Source organism: Ciona intestinalis, unplaced genomic scaffold, assembly GCF_000224145.3.
Source record: "Ciona intestinalis unplaced genomic scaffold, KH HT000157.2, whole genome shotgun sequence".
NCBI classification, from domain to species: Eukaryota; Metazoa; Chordata; class Ascidiacea; order Phlebobranchia; family Cionidae; genus Ciona; species Ciona intestinalis.
The window spans coordinates 90,656-113,652 of NW_004190479.2; the positions used below are offsets into that span (position 1 = coordinate 90,656).

The window sequence follows — 22,997 nt, forward strand, 5'->3', positions numbered from 1 at the left end:
AATTATCGTTCAAATATTTTTTTACAGCAACAAAAAATGTCTGAATATGACTCAATGTTAATTCGGCAACGAGTTTCAAAAGTTGTTTGTTTGGATGCGAGCCACGCCGACGAAAAGTTGAAAGAATTAGAAAACTTAATCATTTCAACAAAAGGTTCCCCACCTGCTAACCCAGAAGATGTGATCGAAGAAGTCGTTCAACTTAGTCAGTTGAAAGACGTCAGGATTAAGAAACTTGTTTATTTGTATTTAACCCTTACTGTTAAAGTGAACCCAGATATTTTGCTTTTAATGACAAACTCTATATTTGGTGACACTACTGACCCAAGCCCTGTGGTTCGTTGTTGCGTGTTGGAATCTGTGGCAAAGCTTGATATGGAGTGGGAAAAGTCAAGGGAAGTTGTTTTGTCTGTGTTGGACAAAGGTCTTCAGGATCCTGCATCAAGTGTTCGGAATTTAGCTGTCGCTGGAATTTGCAATATTTTTAAAATTCATGGAGATCATATAATGACAGATGCAAAGTATTTATTTGGTAAAGTAGTGACACTTTTACAAAATGATCCCGATCCCACTGTAGTAGTTAACTGTGTCAGATGCATCGCTGGCTGTGATGAATCAAATAACTCAATCCAGGAATTTATTTTGTCTTTAATTGAAAGAATAAACATGTTAGACTATTGGCCAGCAGTTACTATACTAACTATAGCAAACTCAAAACTAGAATGCGAGAAATTGAGTGAAAATAATGTTTTTTCCCTCCTAAACCACCTGGATTGTCTCACCCACCCTTCCCACACAACCACACTACAGTTTGAAAGTTTTTCATTGATGTTAAAACTTTCGAAGAATCTGCCAAATGTAAGAAAAGATTTAACGTCTCAATTTATCTCACGATATCTTAATCTGTTACCACTCAGTAGTTCTGCGTTAAAATTTACAATTCTTCAGAATTTGTTACAATTTGCACGAGACCCAAACAACAAAACAATCTTTCAAGAAAAACTTTATTGCTTTATGTTAATATATGGCGATTCCTCTTATGTGAAAATTGCTAAATTAGAACTTCTACTTCGCCTTACATCAGAGCAAAATGCAGACGTATTGTTTGATAACATACGTCCTTATCTACACGACAATAACCATTGTGTGGTCAGACTGGCGTTCAAAATGTTGGAGGTTTTATTTCAGTTTCTTCCTTTGAAAATATCGTATTCAATCCGTCAACTGCTAACATCTAAAAGTGAAGTTGTATTGGAGGCATGTGTGAATGTATTGGCACACCTTGTGCATCGGAATTGTGGGAATCAACCAAATATTGATATTTCCCAGCTTTTTTCATGTGAACTAACAGATCAATTATTGGCATCGTACAACTACCTTACATCGGATGAAGCTAAATGTTCCATTGTATGTTTGATATTAAGAAACCCTGAAGAAAGACATTTAAAACAGATCAGTGAGCTATTATCCACTGAAGTTTCAAAACGTTTCGGCGAAACTGTCGTCAACTCAATGATGGCTCACTGTATATTGCGTGCTGTTGTGAATCTCTTTCTAAAATGGCCGAAATATTTTGAAAAAATGTTAAAAACTTTGTTCAGTAGAATAGTGGAGATCGGCAAGGGTGATTTATATGATTCCGTGAGACTTTATTATGGTTTTATGAAGCATGATATTGAAACAGCCAAGCATGTAGTGAACGTTACAAGTGTTACTGTGTTACCTGAAGCAAGTGAAAATATTGTTGTGGAAAATATTACCGCTATATCGCAAATATCTTTGCCGATTACATAAGACTAAATGTTGGTGCAAACTTTGCTATCGCTGTTGCTACTAGACACAACATACCTTAGAAGCTGATTTTTGGATTGAATTTTAGTGCAAAAAAATATTTTGATATATAAAACTTTTGACAAACAAAAATTGTTAAATTTCGTAGTATTTTAGATAAATTGTTGGTTTTAAATGATTTTGTTCCAGAAACCATTTCTCCAAAATATACATTATCCCTTGTGGCAGCAGGAGCAAAATACTCATTTTACTTTTTGTGTTTATCTCTTCCACGTTACACGGGATCCATCGTTACCTCTTGTATTTACTTTGTATTTTATGCATTTTGAAATATTTATTTATTGGTGTTGGTACAAGTAGGTGCCAAACTTTTAAATCCACAGGGGAAGCAGGGATAGTTTGGCCTGTATTCCTATGAAACAACTTCTGTTGTAAGGATCACTGATTTATGTGTTATAGAAACTTTCAGAATTTCGATTTTTATTTTTTTTAATTTTGTAAACATATGAAATGGAGGGAAAGTTCGTTAATACAGTTTAGGAAACCCACCCTGCCACCCCAGGTTTGGCACCTATATTGGTACATGGCCCACAACTTAACTATGTTTGTTGGGATATTTTTACAGATTATGTTAGGATGGAAGAAGCATTGAGGGAGGAGTTGGGATGCGGAGATGTTCGATCCCTGGGAGCAGGAGGAAGTGGATGCATCAGCTCAGCCGATGTTTATCTTTGTGATGGAAGGAAAGTCTTCGTGAAAAAGAATTCGAAGCCAGAAGCAAGGTATGGAAGGTTTGGGGTGATGTTTAGCCACGCGAGGATAAACATGTCTCATACCCCAAGCAAGGAAATAAAACATTTCAGAACATATTTATTCTACAATGAAACAGTTCTGCAAGGTAATTTTTATCAATGGAACCAAAGACACATACAGCCACAATAGTAGCAGCATTGAGCTTTGAACCTGTTATTTATACAATGATATTCATTTATACATAAGTAACCTGGTAATAAAATGTAGAATTGGAACCCGGGATTCATAGGTTATTCCAACCCAAGCTAAGTCTTTTTTCATAAAGTTGAACCAAGTATTTGTTCTTACTAACGAGATTGCTTTGTTTCAGGATAATGTTTGACGGGGAATCTGCAGGATTGAGCGCGATTCATGAAACACAAACCATTAAAGTTCCCAAACCATTGAAAGTGTTTGATCACAATGGCTGTTGTTACCTAGCAATGGAGCATTATGACATGCGGTCACTTCATCAACAGGCTGAAAGTAATTTGTTTGTAAGTTGAAATATTGACGCGAGGTGAAAAACCAAGGAGGCGAAAAATGTTACTTAGCCAGTGTAATATTATCAAGAATAAAGATGTTGTGTGGATGATTTTTGCCGTTTTTGCATTGTATATAAAGATAATCCACAAAGTTACATTCGTGGTAACTCGTAAGCGGGCACAAGGTGTATGATTTGATATTCCACCAATAAACAATTCACTTTTCCTTAGACTTTGGAGCCAAGTTAGCAAAGTTGCATCTGAGCAACAAAGTGAAGATCGTGAAAAGTTTGAAAAGTTCTGGATTTGTTGGGAAACGTGAAGAAGGCGTTCGGTCGTTTGGGTTTGAGGTTTATACATGTTGTGGGATAATTGCCATGCCCAATGATTGGAGCTCTAACTGGTTGGAGTTTTATGCAAGGAATAGATTGAAAGCACAACTTGATTTAGTTGAGAAGAACTATCAAGACAGAGAGGCTTTGGAGTTGTGGCCACAAGTTGAAAGAAACCTTCATAAACTGATTCCTGTGGGTTTAGAAATAACCCCAGCGTTGTTACATGGTGATCTATGGAGTGGAAACACAGCTGAGGTTGATGGTGAACCTTGTGTATACGACCCTGCGTGTTTGTACGGTCACCATGAGTTTGATTTATCTATAGCTCGCATGTTTGGTGGTCTACCACGTAAAGTCTTCGCCGCCTACCATGGGGTTATACCACAAGATAAAGGGTTTGAAGATAGACAGAAGTTGTATCAGTTGTTTCATTATTTAAATCACTGGAACCACTTTGGGGGTGGATACCGTGGACAATCAATTGCTATTATGAAACAATTAGCAAAATTGTGAATAAAAATTTAAATATTAGCTTTGAAAATAATAGGTTTTTGTAATTTCTTTAATATCTGAATTAACTCATAAATCCAAAAAATCTCCTCTACACAATCAATCACGTATTAAATTCACCAAAACAATGTTACAACAGTTGCAGCACTTTTTTGAGTATTAAACCATGATTTTAATAAGTTTAATTGGTTGTCATCTGAATTAACTTATAGTACAGCCTTATAGTTTTGGTTTTATTAATTTCTACCTATACAATACACATGGGTGTTGTTGCATTCCTCACAAAGTGGCTTAATGAAACCTAATAAGTTTTTTTCCCATGAGGGTGCAGTGTTTAGTTTCATGATGTTATTCCTATAAAGTTCAGTGCACCTCTACTTCATGTGCATGCATGCTGTTTAAATCATTTTGTTGCTAATTTCCTTTTTATGTTTTAATTTATTTGATCTTTGTTGTCATATCGGAAGAGATAAAATTTATGTTAATTATTTTATGCCAACAGTTTAACTGCATTCACGTTCAATAAAAGAAATCATAAAATGAAAGTGTCTTTTTAATCCAATGATTGATTTTTTGCTATTTTAAGGGACCTATTCATGGTTGTTCTAAGACACTTATAGCTCCAACCCAGTGGTCAATAATGGATTGTCAAAAATATCAGCGACATTAAAACTTCTTTCACCAAAAAATATTCTCATCTTGTGCATTGAGTTAGAATTAAAACACTAAAGTTATAATTTCAAAAAGCACTGTATGTGTGTTGTAACAGGATGATAAACAAGTGACATTATTCATATATACGCAATAAACTAAAAATAGTCCATTAGTGGATATTACATATCCGAAAAAAATACAATTAATTGAAATCAGTCGGCAAATCAATCAAGACACATTGCATTCAAATACTCTACCAGGGCTAATATATACATTGGTACCTATGGTATGAAAGTAATTATATTATACCAACATTAACCCTGACGAAGTCTTGTCTATAGCAGAATGTTGGTATAAAAAAGATTATATTTTTATATTATGTAAGTTCACACATTATATCCAATTGGAATAAAACAACGGGACATTTATAAAGACAATTTATACAATATATACTAACATTATACTCTGGAAGTGTTATAAAAGTGTGTTATGTATATAAAACAGGGATTGAACTGAGTTGTTTATGAAACATGGTCAATGTCACAACAGCATAGCAAGAGACCCAGGATGTAGGCCAGAGTTGGCCCATACCCCATGTGTTTCTTACAGTTTTAATATTGCGCTACAAAATCCCAAATATATATTTATCTTAATAGCCATATATTTAAGTGAAAATTGATGTATCTGAAACATGGTTGATATACAACACAGCATAGCCAAGAGATCTGGTATGTAAGCCAGAGTTGGCCCATGTGTTTCATACAGTTTTAATATTGCGTTACAAAATCCCAAATTTATTTTTAAATCCCAATAACTGTATAATTAAGCGGGATTTGAAACCAGATTGAATCCAACAATACAAAGTTACTGAGCAACTTAAGAACAGCAGCCAACGGATATAAATTATTTATTTATTTCACAATGTGGCATCTATATGTATTCTGTAATCTAATATATAAGGAATATAAGTTATGTATAAGTAACTGCCGGATTTGTATATAGATGGTTCTTATACTGCTATCAATGCTATGAAGTAAAAATCAATGAAAAAACCTGTGAATTGTTTTTTACCCTTAACTACATTTTTGACAGGTAGTTTTACTAAGTTTCAACAAAACAATAACTTTAAATTGGTTGCGCCACTTTTCACATGTGTTTATATAAGTTAAATTGTATTTAACTGAAACTAAGGTATTTCTGACAGTACAACATCGCTAATCAAATATCTGTACCAGATCTTTAATTGAAATTCACTTTGAAAGCAAGATTGCGTTTACAACAAATTGAAACTAAAGTCTGCAAACTCACAAATGCTGAAATTTGATGTTACAACAAATCTATTATTATAATAACGAATGTAATGGTAAAATAACACTGTGTATTGCTACTAGTGCATTAATATGATAAATATATAACGTTGAAGCACGCATGCAACATACACATAACAGCAGGGCTGGATTTCAGTTAGAACTCTGTTCTAAAAGCTAAAAAAATCCTTATTTTAATTGTAGTCAACTAAAAAAAGATTGCAAAAAAATCAATTACTTTGTTCTCTGAATCGTAGGTGGCAAAAACAAAGGGGAGGCAGGGATAGTTGGACACAATCCCAAAAATAATAACAATTTATTGTGTGTAATGTTTACTTATTAATGTAAGTGCGGAACAATTTTAAGGTTGGCCTGCCCACCCTGTCACCCCAGGTTTCTGAATTAACTTTTAGTTTCCGAAGCTCTGGTTTTAGAAACCCAGCCCTACATTGCAGACTCATTATACTTGCTTATAAGTCTCAGTGTTACAAATGTACCTTCATATTTTAAATGAATAAAACCTAAATGAACTTGTTGTGTTGGCAGCTTGAAACAAAACTATGATCTTTAATTTACATTTTTACAAAAATAATGTTTAGTTTGATGTCAGAGATAAAACGAGTCAAAGTTAACATTTTAGTCACTGAGTTTCTGGTAAAAATATAAGATTTATTGAAAACAATTTTTTGTTTGTGATATAGGGCGCCATAAGTTCCAAACTTTTTGAATGCAGGGGGGTACCTAACATGGCCACTTAAAGACTTTTGTGTACCCTTGCATTCCAGAGGTTAGGTGCTTATGGGTCAACCATAGAGCTGATACCCAGATAGTGTCACTCGCTTTAATAAATCTTAGGTTAATTTTACCAGAACAGCAGTTTCTAAAACATATTATTACTGGCAGCAACAACAGCAGAAGAAGAATATTATACTGCCTCAAGCAGGTGTATAAGTTTACAGCTGCCATAAATAAGCGACAAGCGTAACTTATATATATACTGGGTGTTCTTGCCCAGTCAACAGCCTATACATCATGGCTGGCATTGTTTTCATTTGTATCTCACCCACTGAAGATACAAGCATATGCACAATACGTTCATGTGGTATTGCCACCACACTCATGCCATTTATTTCAATAATACGATGCCCAACCCTCACCCCGCCCCTCTCAGCTATTCCACCTCTCATCAAACTGCATATAATCCCATCCTGTACAGAGAACCCGAGTTGGTACTTGAGGTCAGGCCTCTTAATCAGCACAGTCACAACAGGTGGGCATGATACAATGTTCAGCCTTGCAAGACTTTGTCCCTTTAAACCTTTAATGATGCTTTGGCAAGTGGTTAGTGGCAAGCCAACAAGACTGGTTGAATTTACGCTCATTATTTGATCTCCAATGCTCAGTTTTCCGGACCTTTCCGCTGGACCTCCGTGTTGTAAATTAGCGAGAATGACAGTTGGGACGATCGACCCCCACCCGGATTCCACGACCACAACACCCAGTGCTTCTCCTTTTGTCTTTTCAATCCAAACATCTTTAACATTCTCCCTCCTCGAGTAGTGCACCAGATCATCATGGTACATTTCCTGCATATCAAGCAACTCATTGAACGCAGCCGGAGTTAATGTTTGCGGCTCAATCCCGTTAGAAGTTAAAAATTGCTGGTAAGCGACGCTAAAAGCTTGCCCGATAGCCTGTGCCATGATTCTCGCATCTCCTGAAGTAAATACATGGCAGATAACTTTATAAGCACGACTGGGCTTTGGTTCCCTCATTAACTTCGGCTCCTCGGAATCATTTTTCGGTAATCTTCTTCTCGCCATGACAACCAACAAAGTGCCGATATCAGCAATATATGATATCGACCTCAAAGTGTGGTCCATCATTGTCTCTTGCGTGTCTGCATTCAATACTTTCACTCGGTCAATAGAAACAAACAGATCAACTTCAACACTTGGTTGCGATTCACCTTCCGGAGCTTTGATGCGATTGACGGCCTCTTGCGCTTGTAACATCCTTGCTGTCTTGCCAGGATTCTTCTCAGAGTGAAGTTGAGTCGAACCAAGATAATTCGCAGTGAAAATTATCCCGTCAATCAAATCCTCTGCTTCACATGGGCCTGGCACGTTAAGCACTGGGTTGTGGGGGGTTTGTGTGGGGGTGGGTGCGTCTTCCTTTATATGGTGGGCGGACTCGGATCTTGGGACGGCAGACTCAATACTTTTAGTTGGTTGCACTGAAGTAGAAGGTGCTGATATACTTGTGGTTTTAGTAGGAGCCATTTTAACCCATGGGTCATCAGCTACAGGTTCATGGTTAGAATCAATCTTCGCTTGTTGCACAGCTGCTTCAATGTCCTCTACTCCCGCACAACTGTCGCAATCGTAAGATATTCTTTTCACAGGTACATTTGGCATCAATTCAAACATAGGGCGTTCATCATGTCCATTCACCTCCTGTTTTGCCCAAATATCACTCGACTCTTGGGCTGGCGAATCATGTTGCACTGTTGGTTCACTATTTTGAACATAATCTGGATTTTTAGCAACTGTTTGCTGCAGCTGCCATGGACTGTCTTCTGGTTGTTCGATATTATTAAAAGGAATAATAGTAGGTAGTGATGTAAGTTCAACAGGCTGCACAGTTTTCATCGGCGAATATTGTTCAACCAATTTTGCTTCGGGTTGAATTAAAATATCTGCGTTTTCATTCTTTTCATATATTTCATCGTTTATTGAAACATTATTATCAACCGACTCTATTTCATCTGGTGTTTCATCAAAACATTCCTTTGTCAATTTCGCTTCAGATAAATTTAAAGAGTCATACTGCCTAGCCAGCCCATGTAAATTGTCATGTTCATCTGGATCCGAACATAACTTTGATTTCACATCACTTGTGTCTGTATAAACTACATCAGAAGTTTCTGTTTCCAACAAATACTCATTTTCACTAACTTCATCTTCATTTAATTCATCCTGAGCCACAGTTTCAACTTCATCAATATTATTTTCCGAATCGACAGTCGTGTTCAATAAATTCTCTTCTTCATTGTTGTTCAAAACTTCCACACTTTCGTTGTCGTTAATTAAAACCCCACCTAACTTTTCAGTGAAATCAGCGAGTGGTTCCTCCATTGTAACTAATATTTGGCAGCTAAAGATATAAAACAATGATAAATCGAACTTATTTATCCTCGCATGGCGGGGCAACGACAGCCGTTATAACACGGGTGTTCTGTTTCATACACCTCGTGCCCGCTTACAAGTTACCACGTAAGTAACTTTGTAGGTGATTGTTTTTCTGTGATTTAAGCAACTAATTCTTGACAACTGGGTTGAACAATCACTATTAAGTGTTTTACAAATCTGTTGTTGACTGACACCCCACAACATCCAGCCTATGAATCCTTACACTTGTACAAAATGACATTACAACATTGTATTGATTTTTGGGCCTAATGGATTACATCTCTTAAAACCAAACAATTCAGGCGGACGATAATACATGGGCCCACTGCCGTGATCATATAAAAAATCATTAAAAGTAGTAGTTTTACTCATAAAGTGTGGTTTAACGACTGTCGTTTTAATGTTAATTCACTTATTTTCGTTGTTTTATTTAACTTGATCTTTGTTACTGTATTCAAAGAAAATACAAGTCCTAATATATAGGCTATGTTCCCCTTTGTATATTCTATATAAACAAGTATTATAACTCTGGTAATACGTACACTTTAATACCATTTTCGCCGTGCCTTGCACCATACTCTCATACTCTATGTACTTTTTCTTGCCATTTTACGTACTTTCTTTTTGTCGCTACTTTTCGTTCTAAACACCATTTTTGATGTGTCTGCAGTTCTGTGTACATAAATGAATCACGCTTGGTTTCCTCGCTTATAGCGCAGTTGGTTCGTGTTGCGCGTCGATCGCCACAGTCGCGAAAAAAGAACCACCTACTGTGATGTCACAGGGACTTGAAACTGGGTCGCGATGTATCTGGAATTCTTGTGTTAACAAAATATTTTACTCCGGACTGGATTTTCCCGTGTTTTAGGTGACAGATTTCGCGCTAAAACATTAGTTACCACTTCTATGCCTACGTTTGAGTTGCTGAAACTATTGAAGTGTGTGGATAACTTGGATAAGCGGGCATAACTTCTGGTTGGTTTGGTCATTTATATCCTCGTGGGTGGGAACTTGAGTGACTTAACCATGGTTGCCACTCTCGTGCCCACAGTGAACTTGCTTTCAGCCTTGTGTGAAGATCAGACACTCAGGTAAGGATAGGCAAATAGTTATTTTCCCATCCGCACGGTAGCGCACTGGAGCAATTTTATCGCTGTAGTTGTATACCTATTGCTGTATCTTTAATTAAACCGTGCCCACTTAACGATTCAATCAGTACGTCATGCCTGGAACCTATATTTAGAATAATATATAAATCTTGCGAAACTACCCAGAGATTTCAAAAGGTACCCACACGGCGCCGTGGCACAGTGCGCGTCTACTTTTAACACGAAGGTGACGATTCAAGGCTCATCGCTGCCACCATTCTGGCCCTACGACTCCTTAAGACTGTTGGCAAGACACACAACTATTCGCTTTAATTCAGTGGCATCCATATGGAAATCTTACCCAAAAAGTCGTTTTACCTTTGTAAATTGTAAGTAGCCTACGTAAGAGGTGTCATATGAAACATCTTGTTGTCACAACCGTCGTTGCCCAGCCATGCGAGGATAAATAATAAGCAATAAAGAGACTTCTTTACACCAGGACAACAAATATTAATAGATAGTTTGATTTATTAACAAAAATCTGCTTCAAAACAAAGAAGGAACCGCGAAAAATACAGTAACATCGGAACCATGAAGCATTATGTACAGTAAACTTATCATTGTACCATTGTGTAATACGGGAACCAAGGTTTTTAGGAAAGGGCACGAGAAAAAAAGGGAAAGGGAACAAAATAACCCCTGCGTAGTGCGGAAGCCTATAGAAGATAATCAGCCAGTGTGGTTTCGGAATAAACTCATTCTAGAATATTCCAGAACTCCCACGAGACAATGAGATAGCATTGTGATGTCAGAAACCGTTCAGTTCCTGTACAGGTCTCGCAAACTCGATCCTCATAGCTGATCGGTCGTTTAGTCGCGTTCCTTGGAGACTATGCAAAGCATACGAGGCAGTGCCGGCATCCTGCGTCACAATTATAACATTGTTACGTATGCGTGACGAATTACAAGTCACAATGGCATTCGAATACACTGTATTATTACGCCGACGAGCCCATTTACATCACAGGAGGAGGTAAACATTCTGCATCAGCAAAGGAAAATAAGATATAAAAACAAACAAAGAAACATTTTTAAGATAAAGTTATCCTACTCTTGAGGTACTACGTCAGTAATCGGTAACGATTGGTAAGCAAAAAATGACATTTTTTTGGTTTAAATAAAATTATACTATCTCAGACGAAATAATCTGGTCACAATAAGCACAATGTGCCCGCATCGTACTTCAGTGCATACCGCGCCCCTTTACTGTGCATATTATGGCCTCCTGCTAATATTGTGTGTATATTTGCACATGTATTCTATGCATATTGTGGCCTTTTTGTGCGCATACAGTTAAACCCATTGACCCACAAACGGCGTCCACTCCCTGAGTACACTGACCGGATGTATTATTGTTTCAACACAAGACATATTGTCTCTTTGATCGAAATCTCGCAAATATTTGTTCATGGCCGCGATTGTAAATCACGTTTGTGACGTCACAAAGGTTGGCATAAAGCAAATTGTCTCGTCTTCGAGAAAACTTGCTTAGACTTGTAGTGGAACGTGAAACAATTAAACCGCGATTTAAACGTCGAATACGACGATTAAACGATAAAACAGAATTAACCGACATTGTTCAAACACAGTAACGGTTATGACGCAAACAAAGCTCGCGATCAACATTGGAAAACAATCGCTACCGACGCGTTCGGTTTTCGAGCAACTTTTCTATATCATGGACAAATATAAGTGTTCAAACACAGCGAAACCTAAAAAACGCAGCCTAACTCACCGTAAATTCAACCACAGCGCACAACATCCCGCCACGGTTGATTAACTTTGCTCTGACGTAACCATGGAACCTGTGACGTAACAGAGAAGTTAAAATTCATTGCAACAAATTGGGAGATGCCCCATGCACGCAGTTGCATGTGGATATAGGAAGACATTCGTGAAAATACCTTCTTGGTCAACACATTGACAGCACCGCGCACACTTATATCATTACATAATGGCAAGCAGTTTATAAAACCATTTACAGTAACCTTACCGAGAGAATATATCTTTTAATTCTTTCTCTGTAGTTCCCCCTCCAATGTTACACACAAGCAGACATGAAGTGGGGGCAGTTGTGCCGTTAGCTTGCCCCAAAGCCAAGTTCATCATCGGAGCGCCTGGTTAAATAAGTAATTAGTTCAAGAAGGTATTTGTAAACGTTTAGAACACTGCTAGATTAATTCTAGTTCGTGGGTAATTTAACACAAAGGATCATATTATAATAAATGTCACATCATTTTTAACAATATTAGTTAGGACAAAAAGCTTTACACGTTTACAGCAATATTATACAGGCTATTGTTGGTTTAAAGAAAATAAAATTAACTATATACTAGGACAATTAATAGTTTTATAAAATTATAATAAAACTTTAAATAAATTACCAAATTGTTAATTGGGAAGATATGTAAAAAAGAGTTTAGAAATTAAACTACAATCTTTTTATCAATTAAACTACAATTCTTAATTTATTTCACCGCCAGTTATCGACGGGTCTTCTACAGGTAGTCAGTTACTACAAAGTATTGATGACGTAATCATTAGATGACGTAGGAGAGTGCTGAGTGCAAAATGTGCTTCTATAAAAATAGTATATACCTGCAAGGTGGGTGAATATAGCGCCGTGTGGTGGTGGTTGTGCCGGGTGAATGGGTGCTATATGGTGGAGTGCAGGGGTCACCTGGCACGTGACACAAAGAAAACATCACGTGACTTTTAAATTAGGAAGAAACAACCAGAGCCAGGTTGGTGGGGGTGGGGGTGAACGGGTCATGGGGTCATATCGTGACGGTATTCGGTTGACATCAGAGGTTATTGGATAAAAAAAACCTTAAGGATATGGGAAAAGGAAATACCCAAACACAATACCAATTCTTTATGCTCTACACATATGGAGTTGCTAACTTAGAGTCAGCTTTTAATGCATTGACGATTGAGGTGTTTAGGATTTAAAAAAGATTCAAATTAAATTCTAACAAATCAAACCGGTAATAATTTAATATTAGTATACCTAAGTTGTGCCTTTTACCCCAAACAGGCGAAACATGTTACTTAATCTAAAAGCCACAGCTTTGTCTCATAGTGAGTATAGAGATTTTGAAAATATTTTAAACCAAGCCGGCTCTAGTGTAGTTAGACACACAAACGATGTAGAAAGAGATTCAGCCAATGAAAATGGTCGGAGAAATTATAGAATTAACGGTGAAAGTCACGTGAGAAAGTATGATTCTTTAGCGCCACCCAACGGCAAACGTGCATATGTTACCTGTAATGGGGCGCCCACTTGTGTTACGGACGGATGAGTTTGAAATCCTTGCAGAAGCTCCGGGTAGGAGGAGTATCTGTGACGTAATATGGGGATTAAAAGAAGGATTGTTGCGTCAGAATATTAATGAAACGTTGAATGAATTTTAGTCAAATTGTAGAAATGCACATCATAATTTAAAATCCAATTTTATACGAAAAAATTTAATTTGCAGAGGTGAAGTTTCTTTGTTTTGAGTATTAATATGGTAAGAAATAGACCTGTTACCCAATATACGCAATAACGGTTGGATTTGGACGTTTAATTCGGGAAGATTATTTTAATACTTGGTCTTCATTGCAACAGTGACGGCCACAACAACGTTCTCAAAAGTTATTTTGAAATTTATTATTAAAAATACACCACAACGTTATTTTGAAATAGCCTTATTATTTTGGTGTCTGCTTCATATAGGCGAAAAGAATGAAATAAATATATTAATACAAAGTTGAAACGTTTAATAAACTTACGGTTGCCCGAAGATCTCAGCAGGCAGGAGGTTTGCAGAACCGAACTCTGAAAATGAAAATGGGCACGTAAACTAAACGCAAAAAATGGACACAGCAGTACAAAAAGTTATAAGTTTTTTAAGTTACGTTTAAAAGTTACGCAAGACTCACAAAACCAAAAACAATCCAAGGAATAAAAAAATATGTAGTATAGAGTGGGGGAAGATGGGACACCCTTCGTTCCATTTTATCGTTCCATTTGGTAGTAAACAAAACACATTTTAAGATTTATAAAAAAGTATTTTCACAACTCCCATAAAACGTTGTTAATTGTTTAAAAATTAGGATATTTGGATATTATGAGCTAAACGTGTTCCGTCTGCCCCCAGTATACAATATAAAAACGTATATTTTCTCTTTTAAACTAATCTAATGTCGTTGTTTTTTCCCTAACCACTTTCACAGTGTAGATTTGTGTTCTTATTATATTAAACCATTTCCTCCTTTTTCGTTTTACAGTTTCGTGTAACAGCGATAACGACCAACCGCTAATTGGAAATTGTTGAAAACAATAGGAGTTTAACCACGAGTGTAGCACACTGCACTGGTTTGTACTGCCGGGTTAAACATATACATATCGTGTTTTAAATTACTAACGGTAGAAAATTAAACGTTTACGCGTTGGTATAATTTTGTACAATCTTTACCGTTTAACATAATATTACTAGCTTTTTATATATTCCCGGCGTGACTTGAATTTTGCATGGGCTGTGTACCGTACGGTATATCTGTTACAGTAAACTATTGGTTGGACTTTATTTTGTTACATATTCCATAGCACTTGATCACTTACGTTGTGGTAGGTATCCTATAATGTGGTTGGCGAGTTCCTGAGCGGGGGATGATGGCCGTAGTTTGACTTTCGTGTTGGCTTTTGCGAATTCAAGTCTTAGTGTATGAGGTAGCTCTGGATCAAACTTAATGCCCTGTAGATGTACAATGGTGTTATTTAGTTTTATAGTTTATAGGGTATTGTTTTATTTTTGCGTGTCGAAGCAATGGCAGTCGTTATAACACGAGTGTTCTGTTTCATACACGTCATGCCCGCTTACGAGTTACCACGTATTTAACTTTGTAAGTAGTTATTGTTTTTCTGCATGGCTGATAATTTGGACAACCAATTAGTGACCACTGGGTTGAAGCAATTGCTGTTATGTATCCCGCCAAAGGACACATACGCCCACAATGGTGGCACGGAAGAGTTTCGATGCATTGTACTTTAGCCTATATAAAGACATGCATTAAAACAGGCACTCATATACCATCGAGTTGACATCAAAATATTATTACGTCCGGTTAACAATCTAATCGGAAACACATAAAGAAATCTTGAAAGAAAAGCATACAATCTTATAAAAAAAATACCAGATTTTCTGGAATTTTTTATGACTTGTTTTTATAAATATCTGGAAAAGGTTTTAAAGAGATGCGGATGCCTGTTAAATATTCTGATATTAATTGTTTGAAACGAATACCTCTCTAAACCCAAGGATGTGGGTTGAAGGCTCGACGCTGCTACCATTGCCAACGTATGTTTATGAAACAGCAATTGCTACAAGCAATTGATCATAAACGGCTTGTCAAAGTTGTCAGCCATACAGTAAAAGCAATCACCCTCAAAGTTACATACATGGTTACTAGTAAGCGGGCACGAGGTGTATGAAACAAAACATTCGTATTTTAACGACTGTCATTGACCCGCCATGCGAGGATAAATAAGTTACAAAAGTGACAACTTTTAAGCAGACACGGGGTACATGAAACGGAACATCCGTCGTATAACGACTGCCCCCGTCATGCGAGGATAAATAAGTTACATTCATTCATCAACAACCCACCTGAAGTGAATTCTTCGCTAAATCTGCTTCACCACGGGAGTCAAAGGTTACGAACCCGACCGGCTGCAAATAATAGCAGTTATATATACATGGTAATGTGGGGTAAGATAGAAAGCGTAAGCACCTAATACACATAGTATAGGGTGGGGGAAGATGGGACACCTTTAGCACATAATATCTAAATATCTTGATCGTGTTTTAAACAATTAACAACGGTCTATAGGAGTTGTGAGGATACGGTTTTATAATTTTGTTGCAATTTTTTTGTTTACTACCAAATGGGATGAGAAAATAGAATGAAAAGGTGTCCCATCTTTCCACATTCTACTATATTATATATTTGTGGTCAATGGTATTGTGCAATGGCATATATATGTGCAGCCAGACAAGCCGTATTTGATTTGTTTTGTCAATCTTACATTTCCAATGTTGTGGTTAAATATACCAACCAATATATATGTTGTACAAGTCCAACAACAAGACGTTCAATCGCTTCATGTACTTGATACGTTATCAGGGTGGGAGTTAGTGTTTTAGCATTTAAACTTATACATAATTAATATCTCACCACAGGCGCCTTTCCAGGTTTCGCTGTAGTTCTGATGATGGACCCCTCATAACCCTGCGTATATGAATGAATGAATGAATGAATGAATGAATGAAACTTACTTTATCCTCGCGTGGCCGGAAAACGACAGTCGTTATCACATGGGTTTAACACCTCGTGCCAGCTTACGAGTTACCATGTATGTTACTTTGTGGGTAATTAACCAGTTGTTAATATAACCAGTTGTTAATATATAGAAGGGGATGGGGAAAGTTGGGACATCACTAGTTATTTTATTTTTATTTCAAAAGTATGAAAAAAAAACGATTTTTGTTTCGTTATTTTTTATTACTTTAAAAATATGAAAAAATGAATCCTTTTTCGTTAACTTTATTATATGTCGTTTACAATTTGAAGCCTTTACGATTTTTTTAAGTGCTTTGTCTTCCGATATCCTATTGTAACTAAATTACGGAATAAAAACTAAAAATAACGTTAATGGTTAAAACATATGTTACATAATGAATAAATAAAACGTATTCATGCAGCGATGACAGTTTTATTAGACGAGTGTCTCTACTGTCCTATAATGGCAGACGAAACGTTGATTTAAATATAAAACTATACGTTAAATTTATTGTCAGAAGATCGGTCCATTAAAACCATACGGTACGTTTGGAAAATGGGATAGTTTGTCATTATAGTTTTAAAGCATCCGCGCTTTACATAATTTTCCACTGGATTTACGTAACTCTCCATTCCCACCCAATTATTCCATAGGGTTATGTAAATGTAATGGCCATGACGTAGTTGGGAAATGCTGTGGAAAATTGAAATAACTACGGCTACGTCACGGCATCGAAATAACATTTCTTCAGAATTTTCAACAATAACTTATGGCACAACTCAAGATGGTAAATTTGTAATGTTAATATAGAAGAATGGGGAAGACGGGACATATTTAGCACATATCCAAACATCCGGGTGATTTTAACAATTAACAACGGTCTATGGGAGTCGTGGAGATAAAGTTCTATAATTCTTTAAATGTTCTTTGTTTACTAACAAATGGGACGAGAAAAATATAAAACGAAAGGGTGTCCCAACTTCCCCCACCTTAATTTATTGTCTCTACCATACGTTTTTAACCCCTTGGCACCGAACACAAACGTCATATTCCATTCACTATTTTAAGCACCTGGTACTAACAAGAGAGCAGGTGCGCCTTGTTCTAATCCGATCTAATGCAGCTTGGTGAGAAATAATCAATTCTCGCTATTTATATTTTCAAGCTTATCATGGCAAATGAATGAGCAGTCTGTAGGTTTACAAAAACACCCCACCATTGCGTCATATATGTATGTCTTTAATACGTCATAAATATATAGTGGGTTGGGGTAAGATGGTCCAGATTTTGTTTCGCTTTTATCGTTGGTAGCAAACAAAGTATATTTATATAAATATATGACCGTATTCTTACGGCTTTAAAACAGCGTTGTTAATTGTTTAAACACGATTACGAAATGTAATAATTGATAATTGTATCCATCTTACCCCACAGTAATAAACGTCATATCAACTTACCGTGAATCCACGAAACAAAAGATAAAGTTCACGTTTTTTCGCGTCCGCTGGCAGCCCGCTCACAAACAATGTTCGAACCTGAAAAACAATCATCATTATGACATCATATTATATGATAAACACGACTTTGTGGGCTCTAACCAATTAAAGCATGCGTGTATTACTTTGTGACGCGTAAATGTCTATTGTGACGTGTGAACTTTTGAATGAGGAAGCGTGTAGCGTTGTCGTTCGTGGATAAATAATTTAAGATTCCATTTTAGGCGGAACGGTGGACAAAACTAAGTTTACGAAACGCTTTCTAAGCGAAACCGCGAATAATTGGCAATATCGTCGTTAATAACGTCATAATCACACGTTTATGCGCTCACAATAACCCCATGGGGCTTCGCGCCGCGGGAATTTCGTAGCAGGAAACGATTCTCTTGTTTCGTCACAATGGTTTATCTTATTCAACAATAAAGGCTTCGCGAGGTCGCCGCATAAATCGAACCAAACACCCAGGGGAAACTAAACTACTATCTGTTATTTATATACGTAACGAATAGTGACGTAACGTGTAATGACATCATGACAGCTATGACGTAACGAGGGATTTGACGTCATATTGTCAACCAATCAATACCCTTAAACAAACAGAGCTTTATTACATAATAATGCTGGTGTAATTAAGTAATAACGGCAACTGTGACGTGACACACATCTATCTAATGCTCTGGCAATTTGTTCCAAATGTTGGATTTCTAAATATTTTATGAAACGTTTTTTACTTGGATAGTTACAATGCCAGTTATTGTAAGGTATCGTTATTATGTGTTAACGGTATCCCATCTTACCCCACAGTATTATATGGGATATTATGTGCTAACGGTATCCCATTTACCCCACAGTAATATACATTAGTAATCCGTGGTTATTGGTTTGTGAGGTTTATAATCGGAAACAGCAAGTGTTTTATGTGTAGTTTGGGCTAGCACCACTCTATTAAACATTCATAAGTAACCACGCAGTCAATTTAAAGTGAAACACAGTTTCGGGTCAGATAATCAATACGGGTTAAACAGAAACCTTATTAAATGCGAATAATGTGTGGCCAGTTTGACCGATTTTCCGAGTAATAGGGCCTTAAAAGACGTAAAATTCGCGTTGAACAATCAAAAAGCGGGTCGTCTATCTTAGAACATTATGACGTCATAAACAAAATATGGATTCTCCGCAAACAAGTCTTTGTTAAAACGCGAAGATTCTAAACCGCAAATATTAAATTTCGATTTTTATTCGTTAAACACTGACCACCTCACAGAGACCTTTGTGATGTAATACCATTGTGACGTTTCCAACATGGCGGACGTCAATAATCTATCGAAATTTACAAGTATTGCTGATAGCAGGGACAAATAGAAGTGGGGAAATGCATTAGGAGACTACCATGCAGTCTTGCAAGCACCATTTTGATAAGCGAAAGATAGCGTTTGCTATTTACGTAGCTTTGACAGCTTGAGACAAAAAACAGACCTTTGTTGTAACTTGTAACCTACCGCACGCTTGTGTGACTTGTGTGTTTTACGTGATACTGGATAATGTATTATAAATACCATAAATGCTATAGTAGGTATCGGCGTATTGTAATATTATGCGCCATGTAGTTCTACATATAGGTAACTCATAGTACGATTTAAAATACACTTATATATACAATAGACTCTGTTTTACAAATGCCATTATACAGTACAACACTTAACTACATTATACAAGTAATATTATGACCGTTAGTATAGTAACGCATAATGTACACCGGCGTCGTAATTTATATAAAATACGTCCTAGTATTAGTACAACGACCGTAAGTAAAGTCGGTGAAAGTTTTATGGCTGTGTATAGTGAAGCGTAGATTCCAGGTTACAAACTAGTAATAACTAACGTATGGGTATGTAGGCTAACATACCGCCTTTTGTACATAAACAGTCCAAGCAAATAGTAAGGATCTTTAATATCAAACGATCAGAACTATCATTAAACCTGCATTCTTAAAATCCATGCAATCCCTCACACTCTGGGATTAATCCTTTCAAAAACCCGCACCAATATAAGGTGCAATAAGCAATGATTTAATAGCCATTTATAAAGCATCAATAGAGCTTAAAACGGTCGATATTTAAGCCGTTATCTCATTTTTTGGTGAACCAATTGCTTTTTAATTGGTTGGCTTCAATTAAATATTCAATCAAATCGATTCCTTCGAAGTTAAACGAACTGCAAGAAACCTTCACACACAAAGTGCTTTATTGATAAAGTATTGGCTTCTTGAAGGATCTGTACTTGGCAAGAATAGATAAGCGTAAACGTAAGGTATATGTGGCGTATACTGTATACTACATGCCGTGTATGAGCGTTTATAAACGATTTTTAAGAAAATAATTTAATATTTCGTTTACCGAACTCCATTGTAACCGTATACTCACTGCCGAGTTATGACATTGTAGTAATGCATGTTCGTATATACTATGTACAATTTAGGAGTAACGGCGTAACGGCGCATTTTCGCTCACATTTTATTTAAATCCAAGTTTTAATTTCGAAATACGTTAATTAGTCGTTATGTGGAAACTGTCAACGTATACTGGCCGTTAGAAAGGTTAAGGAAATACGAGTAAATGATCCTAATACGCCAAATGCAAATATTGATCTTTCTTAAGCATAGCTGGGAGATGGAATCACACGGCGCAAATCATTTAAGAACTGACATGTGCGACCCGCGATGTAACTTTAAACACGGAAGTAAAGCAGCAATGTTTCTTGTGACGTAACAAGGCCCATCCAAGGAACTCTCGATTCGATTTAAATTTTGGAAACGAGGAACAACAACCGCCGCGCGCGTTAGAGGTTGAGGGCAGTTTTGTCATTATCGTTTTCGATACAGAAGTTGTAAACGAAATAGATTTGACCCGTGGTATGCAATTTTGTACATTGGTATCATGTTGCCCACCACAGTGATTATAATAATGCGGGCCTACGCATATAACGCATATAACGGATATCATTAAATAGGTAATGTGGCAGTGAATAAAACTTGCCCACCAAAAGGGCGTTGTTAATTACTTAAAAAACGATCAGGAAATATGGGATATTATGTGCTAACGGTAACTCATCTTACCCCACAGTACTTTAATCTCATCTAAAATACCCATTTTTTTAACACATAAATAATGAGAAATCTTAATCATAAACATCCGTACCTCTTCCTCCTTAGCGTTGTTGTTATTCGTGTCTGGATTCATCGTGATTCGGTCGGTGGTAACCTCGGTTGAATGTAGCCTTCCAATACCGTTGCCCAAGGAAGGAATCTTGAGTGGAAACGGGTGCGAACGAAACTGGTTTTCCTTGCTGTTTTCAATCGGTTCTTCAGCAACTCGTTTACGATTTTGGTTTGAACTCTGCTGGCCCGACAAACTATGGAAAGTTCCTTCCGTCTTCATATAAAATACAGTTTAATACTATTTTCTTCTTTTTATACCATTCACTCATCGGTCGTTAAACTTCTGGTGTACTGAATGAAGCCGCAACGCACTGGACGAGCGCCTTTTTTCTCAAGGCAGAAGCGCCGATAGCAAAGAAAGCGCCCGACGCGATTTTTGTGCATTTTTTCGCGCTCGTTAAATTCTGGAATACGAGTCACGCTTCACTGAACACTGATGACCAGGTTTGCATTTAAATTATATACGACACAATACGTCGCTTTGTGACGTATTAGGTATATTAAATATCCTCAATAACACAGTTGGCATTTTTGAACTACCGTTGTTAAAGTACAGTAGCTTTTAATATGTATTTTGAAGTGACCCTTTTAAAACGTAGCTTAGACCTAAATTCAAACACACGTTTTGTTCTATAGCAGTTACAGCGTAGCTTCTTATAACGGCATATGTCGCTATATTGACACAGCTCATGTAATAGATATGCGGGCATGTTACGAGCGTTCAGCAGACTAATTGCTGTTGTGCGACTACAAAATGTGTTTTAAGCTTAACGGTAAGTTTCACATAACGTCAATTTTATTTATTACTTCCGACGAGATTTTTATGTTCAAATTAATAAAACAACGAAAAGAAAGTAATTAATAGCAAAACGGCAGTCGTTAAAACACGCTACAGGTAAAAGCTACTTCAGGAAGAGTGTCAAATAAAAACTTGACTGCCGAACCCAAGTACACAAATGTATAACATTATGTACAATTTAAGACAAAGCAATACCCAACAAAACTCATTTCGTCATCTGTACTTGTTTTGGCTTAATACAATTTGCAAATCCTGTGATTTAGCGTGAATTATCTATTAATAAGCCGCGCATCTCTGTCCCCACCTTGCGGTTGAAGTAATCTACAAATAAAATTTCAAACTTTGTCGACTTATGCGAAAGATCCATACCAGATTGAAAGTACCCGATCTCGGAAGTCAAGCAATCTTGGGTTCGGTTAGTACTTAAATGGGTGACCGTCTGGGTATGCTAAGTAAGGTATGCATACATTTAAAAAATAAATATATTTATAATTAGTTGATTTACATCGGTTAAGATCTAAATTTAGGACACTATACAAATAGAATACTTCCCTTTAACAAGAAATTTCTCAAAACCAAAAGTTATGTCCGCTTATCCACACACTACAATAGCTTCAGTAACTCGACTGTGGGCATGGGAGTGGCAACCATGGATAAGTCATTCAAGTTCCCACCCACCAGGATATAAATGACCAAACCAACCAAAAATCATGTCTGCTTATCCACACACTGCAATAGCTTCATCAACTCGACTGAGGGCATGGGAGTGGCAACCATGGATAAGTCATTCAAGTTTCCACCCACGAGGATATAAATGACCAAACCAACCAAAAATCATGTCTGCTTATCCACACACTGCAATAGCTTCATCAACTCGACTGTGGGCATGGAAGTGACAACCATGGATAAGTCACTCAAGTTCCCACCCACGAGAATATAAACGACCA

At 36.9% G+C, this 22,997-nt stretch overlaps 4 protein-coding genes across 5 annotated transcripts; 2 read left to right on the plus strand and 2 right to left on the minus strand.

Moving 5' to 3' along the window:
* The first annotated feature begins 30 nt into the window (after positions 1–30).
* Positions 31–2,417, plus strand: LOC101242427 (AP-4 complex subunit beta-1-like). The gene has a single exon (XM_004227247.3). The coding sequence runs from the start codon at positions 37–39 to the stop codon at positions 1,792–1,794; it is 1,758 nt and encodes a 585-aa protein (XP_004227295.1). The 5' UTR covers positions 31–36; the 3' UTR covers positions 1,795–2,417.
* LOC100175560 (ketosamine-3-kinase-like) lies at positions 2,264–4,458 on the plus strand. Of its 2 annotated transcripts, XM_018816206.2 has the most exons (4): positions 2,264–2,353; positions 2,417–2,573; positions 2,915–3,069; positions 3,300–4,458. In XM_018816206.2, the coding sequence occupies exons 2-4, from the start codon at positions 2,428–2,430 to the stop codon at positions 3,914–3,916; spliced, it is 918 nt and encodes a 305-aa protein (XP_018671751.1). In that variant the 5' UTR covers positions 2,264–2,353; positions 2,417–2,427; the 3' UTR covers positions 3,917–4,458. The 2 variants fall into 2 exon arrangements, with proteins under 2 accessions (XP_018671751.1, XP_002130157.1); XM_002130121.5 differs by lacking the exon at positions 2,264–2,353 and having other exon boundaries at positions 2,406–2,573.
* A 1,333-nt stretch (positions 4,459–5,791) lies between these two features.
* Positions 5,792–10,112, minus strand: LOC100177076 (amyloid-beta A4 precursor protein-binding family A member 1). Its single transcript, XM_026839127.1, has one exon. The coding sequence runs from the start codon at positions 9,009–9,011 to the stop codon at positions 6,861–6,863; it is 2,151 nt and encodes a 716-aa protein (XP_026694928.1). The 5' UTR covers positions 9,012–10,112; the 3' UTR covers positions 5,792–6,860.
* Positions 10,113–10,663: 551 nt separating this feature from the next.
* On the minus strand, positions 10,664–21,582 carry LOC100177894. The gene is made up of 11 exons (XM_002129796.4): positions 21,232–21,582; positions 17,996–18,073; positions 16,433–16,486; positions 15,865–15,927; positions 14,820–14,952; positions 13,988–14,033; positions 13,479–13,554; positions 12,812–12,893; positions 12,207–12,330; positions 11,949–12,018; positions 10,664–11,075 (listed from the first exon to the last, which is right to left on the minus strand). Exons 1-11 carry the CDS (start codon positions 21,469–21,471, stop codon positions 10,962–10,964), a joined length of 1,080 nt encoding a protein of 359 aa, XP_002129832.1. The 5' UTR covers positions 21,472–21,582; the 3' UTR covers positions 10,664–10,961.
* Between the last annotated feature and the right edge of the window lie 1,415 nt (positions 21,583–22,997).

What these genes read in the sequence shown, in the direction of transcription:
- LOC100177076 (XM_026839127.1), bottom strand. Translation starts at nt 9,011, where the DNA reads ATGGAGGAACCACTCGCTGATTTCACTGAAAAGTTAGGTGGGGTTTTA.
- LOC101242427 (XM_004227247.3), top strand. Translation starts at nt 37, where the DNA reads ATGTCTGAATATGACTCAATGTTAATTCGGCAACGAGTTTCAAAAGTT.
- LOC100175560 (XM_018816206.2), top strand. Translation starts at nt 2,428, where the DNA reads ATGGAAGAAGCATTGAGGGAGGAGTTGGGATGCGGAGATGTTCGATCC. An exon ending in AATTCGAAGCCAGAAGCAAG is followed by an intron (nt 2,574 to 2,914) that starts GTATGGAAGGTT and finishes GCTTTGTTTCAG; the next exon opens with GATAATGTTTGACGGGGAAT. An exon ending in ACTTCATCAACAGGCTGAAA is followed by an intron (nt 3,070 to 3,299) that starts GTAATTTGTTTG and finishes ACTTTTCCTTAG; the next exon opens with ACTTTGGAGCCAAGTTAGCA.
- LOC100177894 (XM_002129796.4), bottom strand. Translation starts at nt 21,471, where the DNA reads ATGAAGACGGAAGGAACTTTCCATAGTTTGTCGGGCCAGCAGAGTTCA. An exon ending in ACAACGCTAAGGAGGAAGAG is followed by an intron (nt 18,074 to 21,231) that starts GTACGGATGTTT and finishes ATTGTTTTTCAG; the next exon opens with GTTCGAACATTGTTTGTGAG. An exon ending in TATAGGATACCTACCACAAC is followed by an intron (nt 14,034 to 14,819) that starts GTAAGTGATCAA and finishes TTTCATTTTCAG; the next exon opens with AGTTCGGTTCTGCAAACCTC.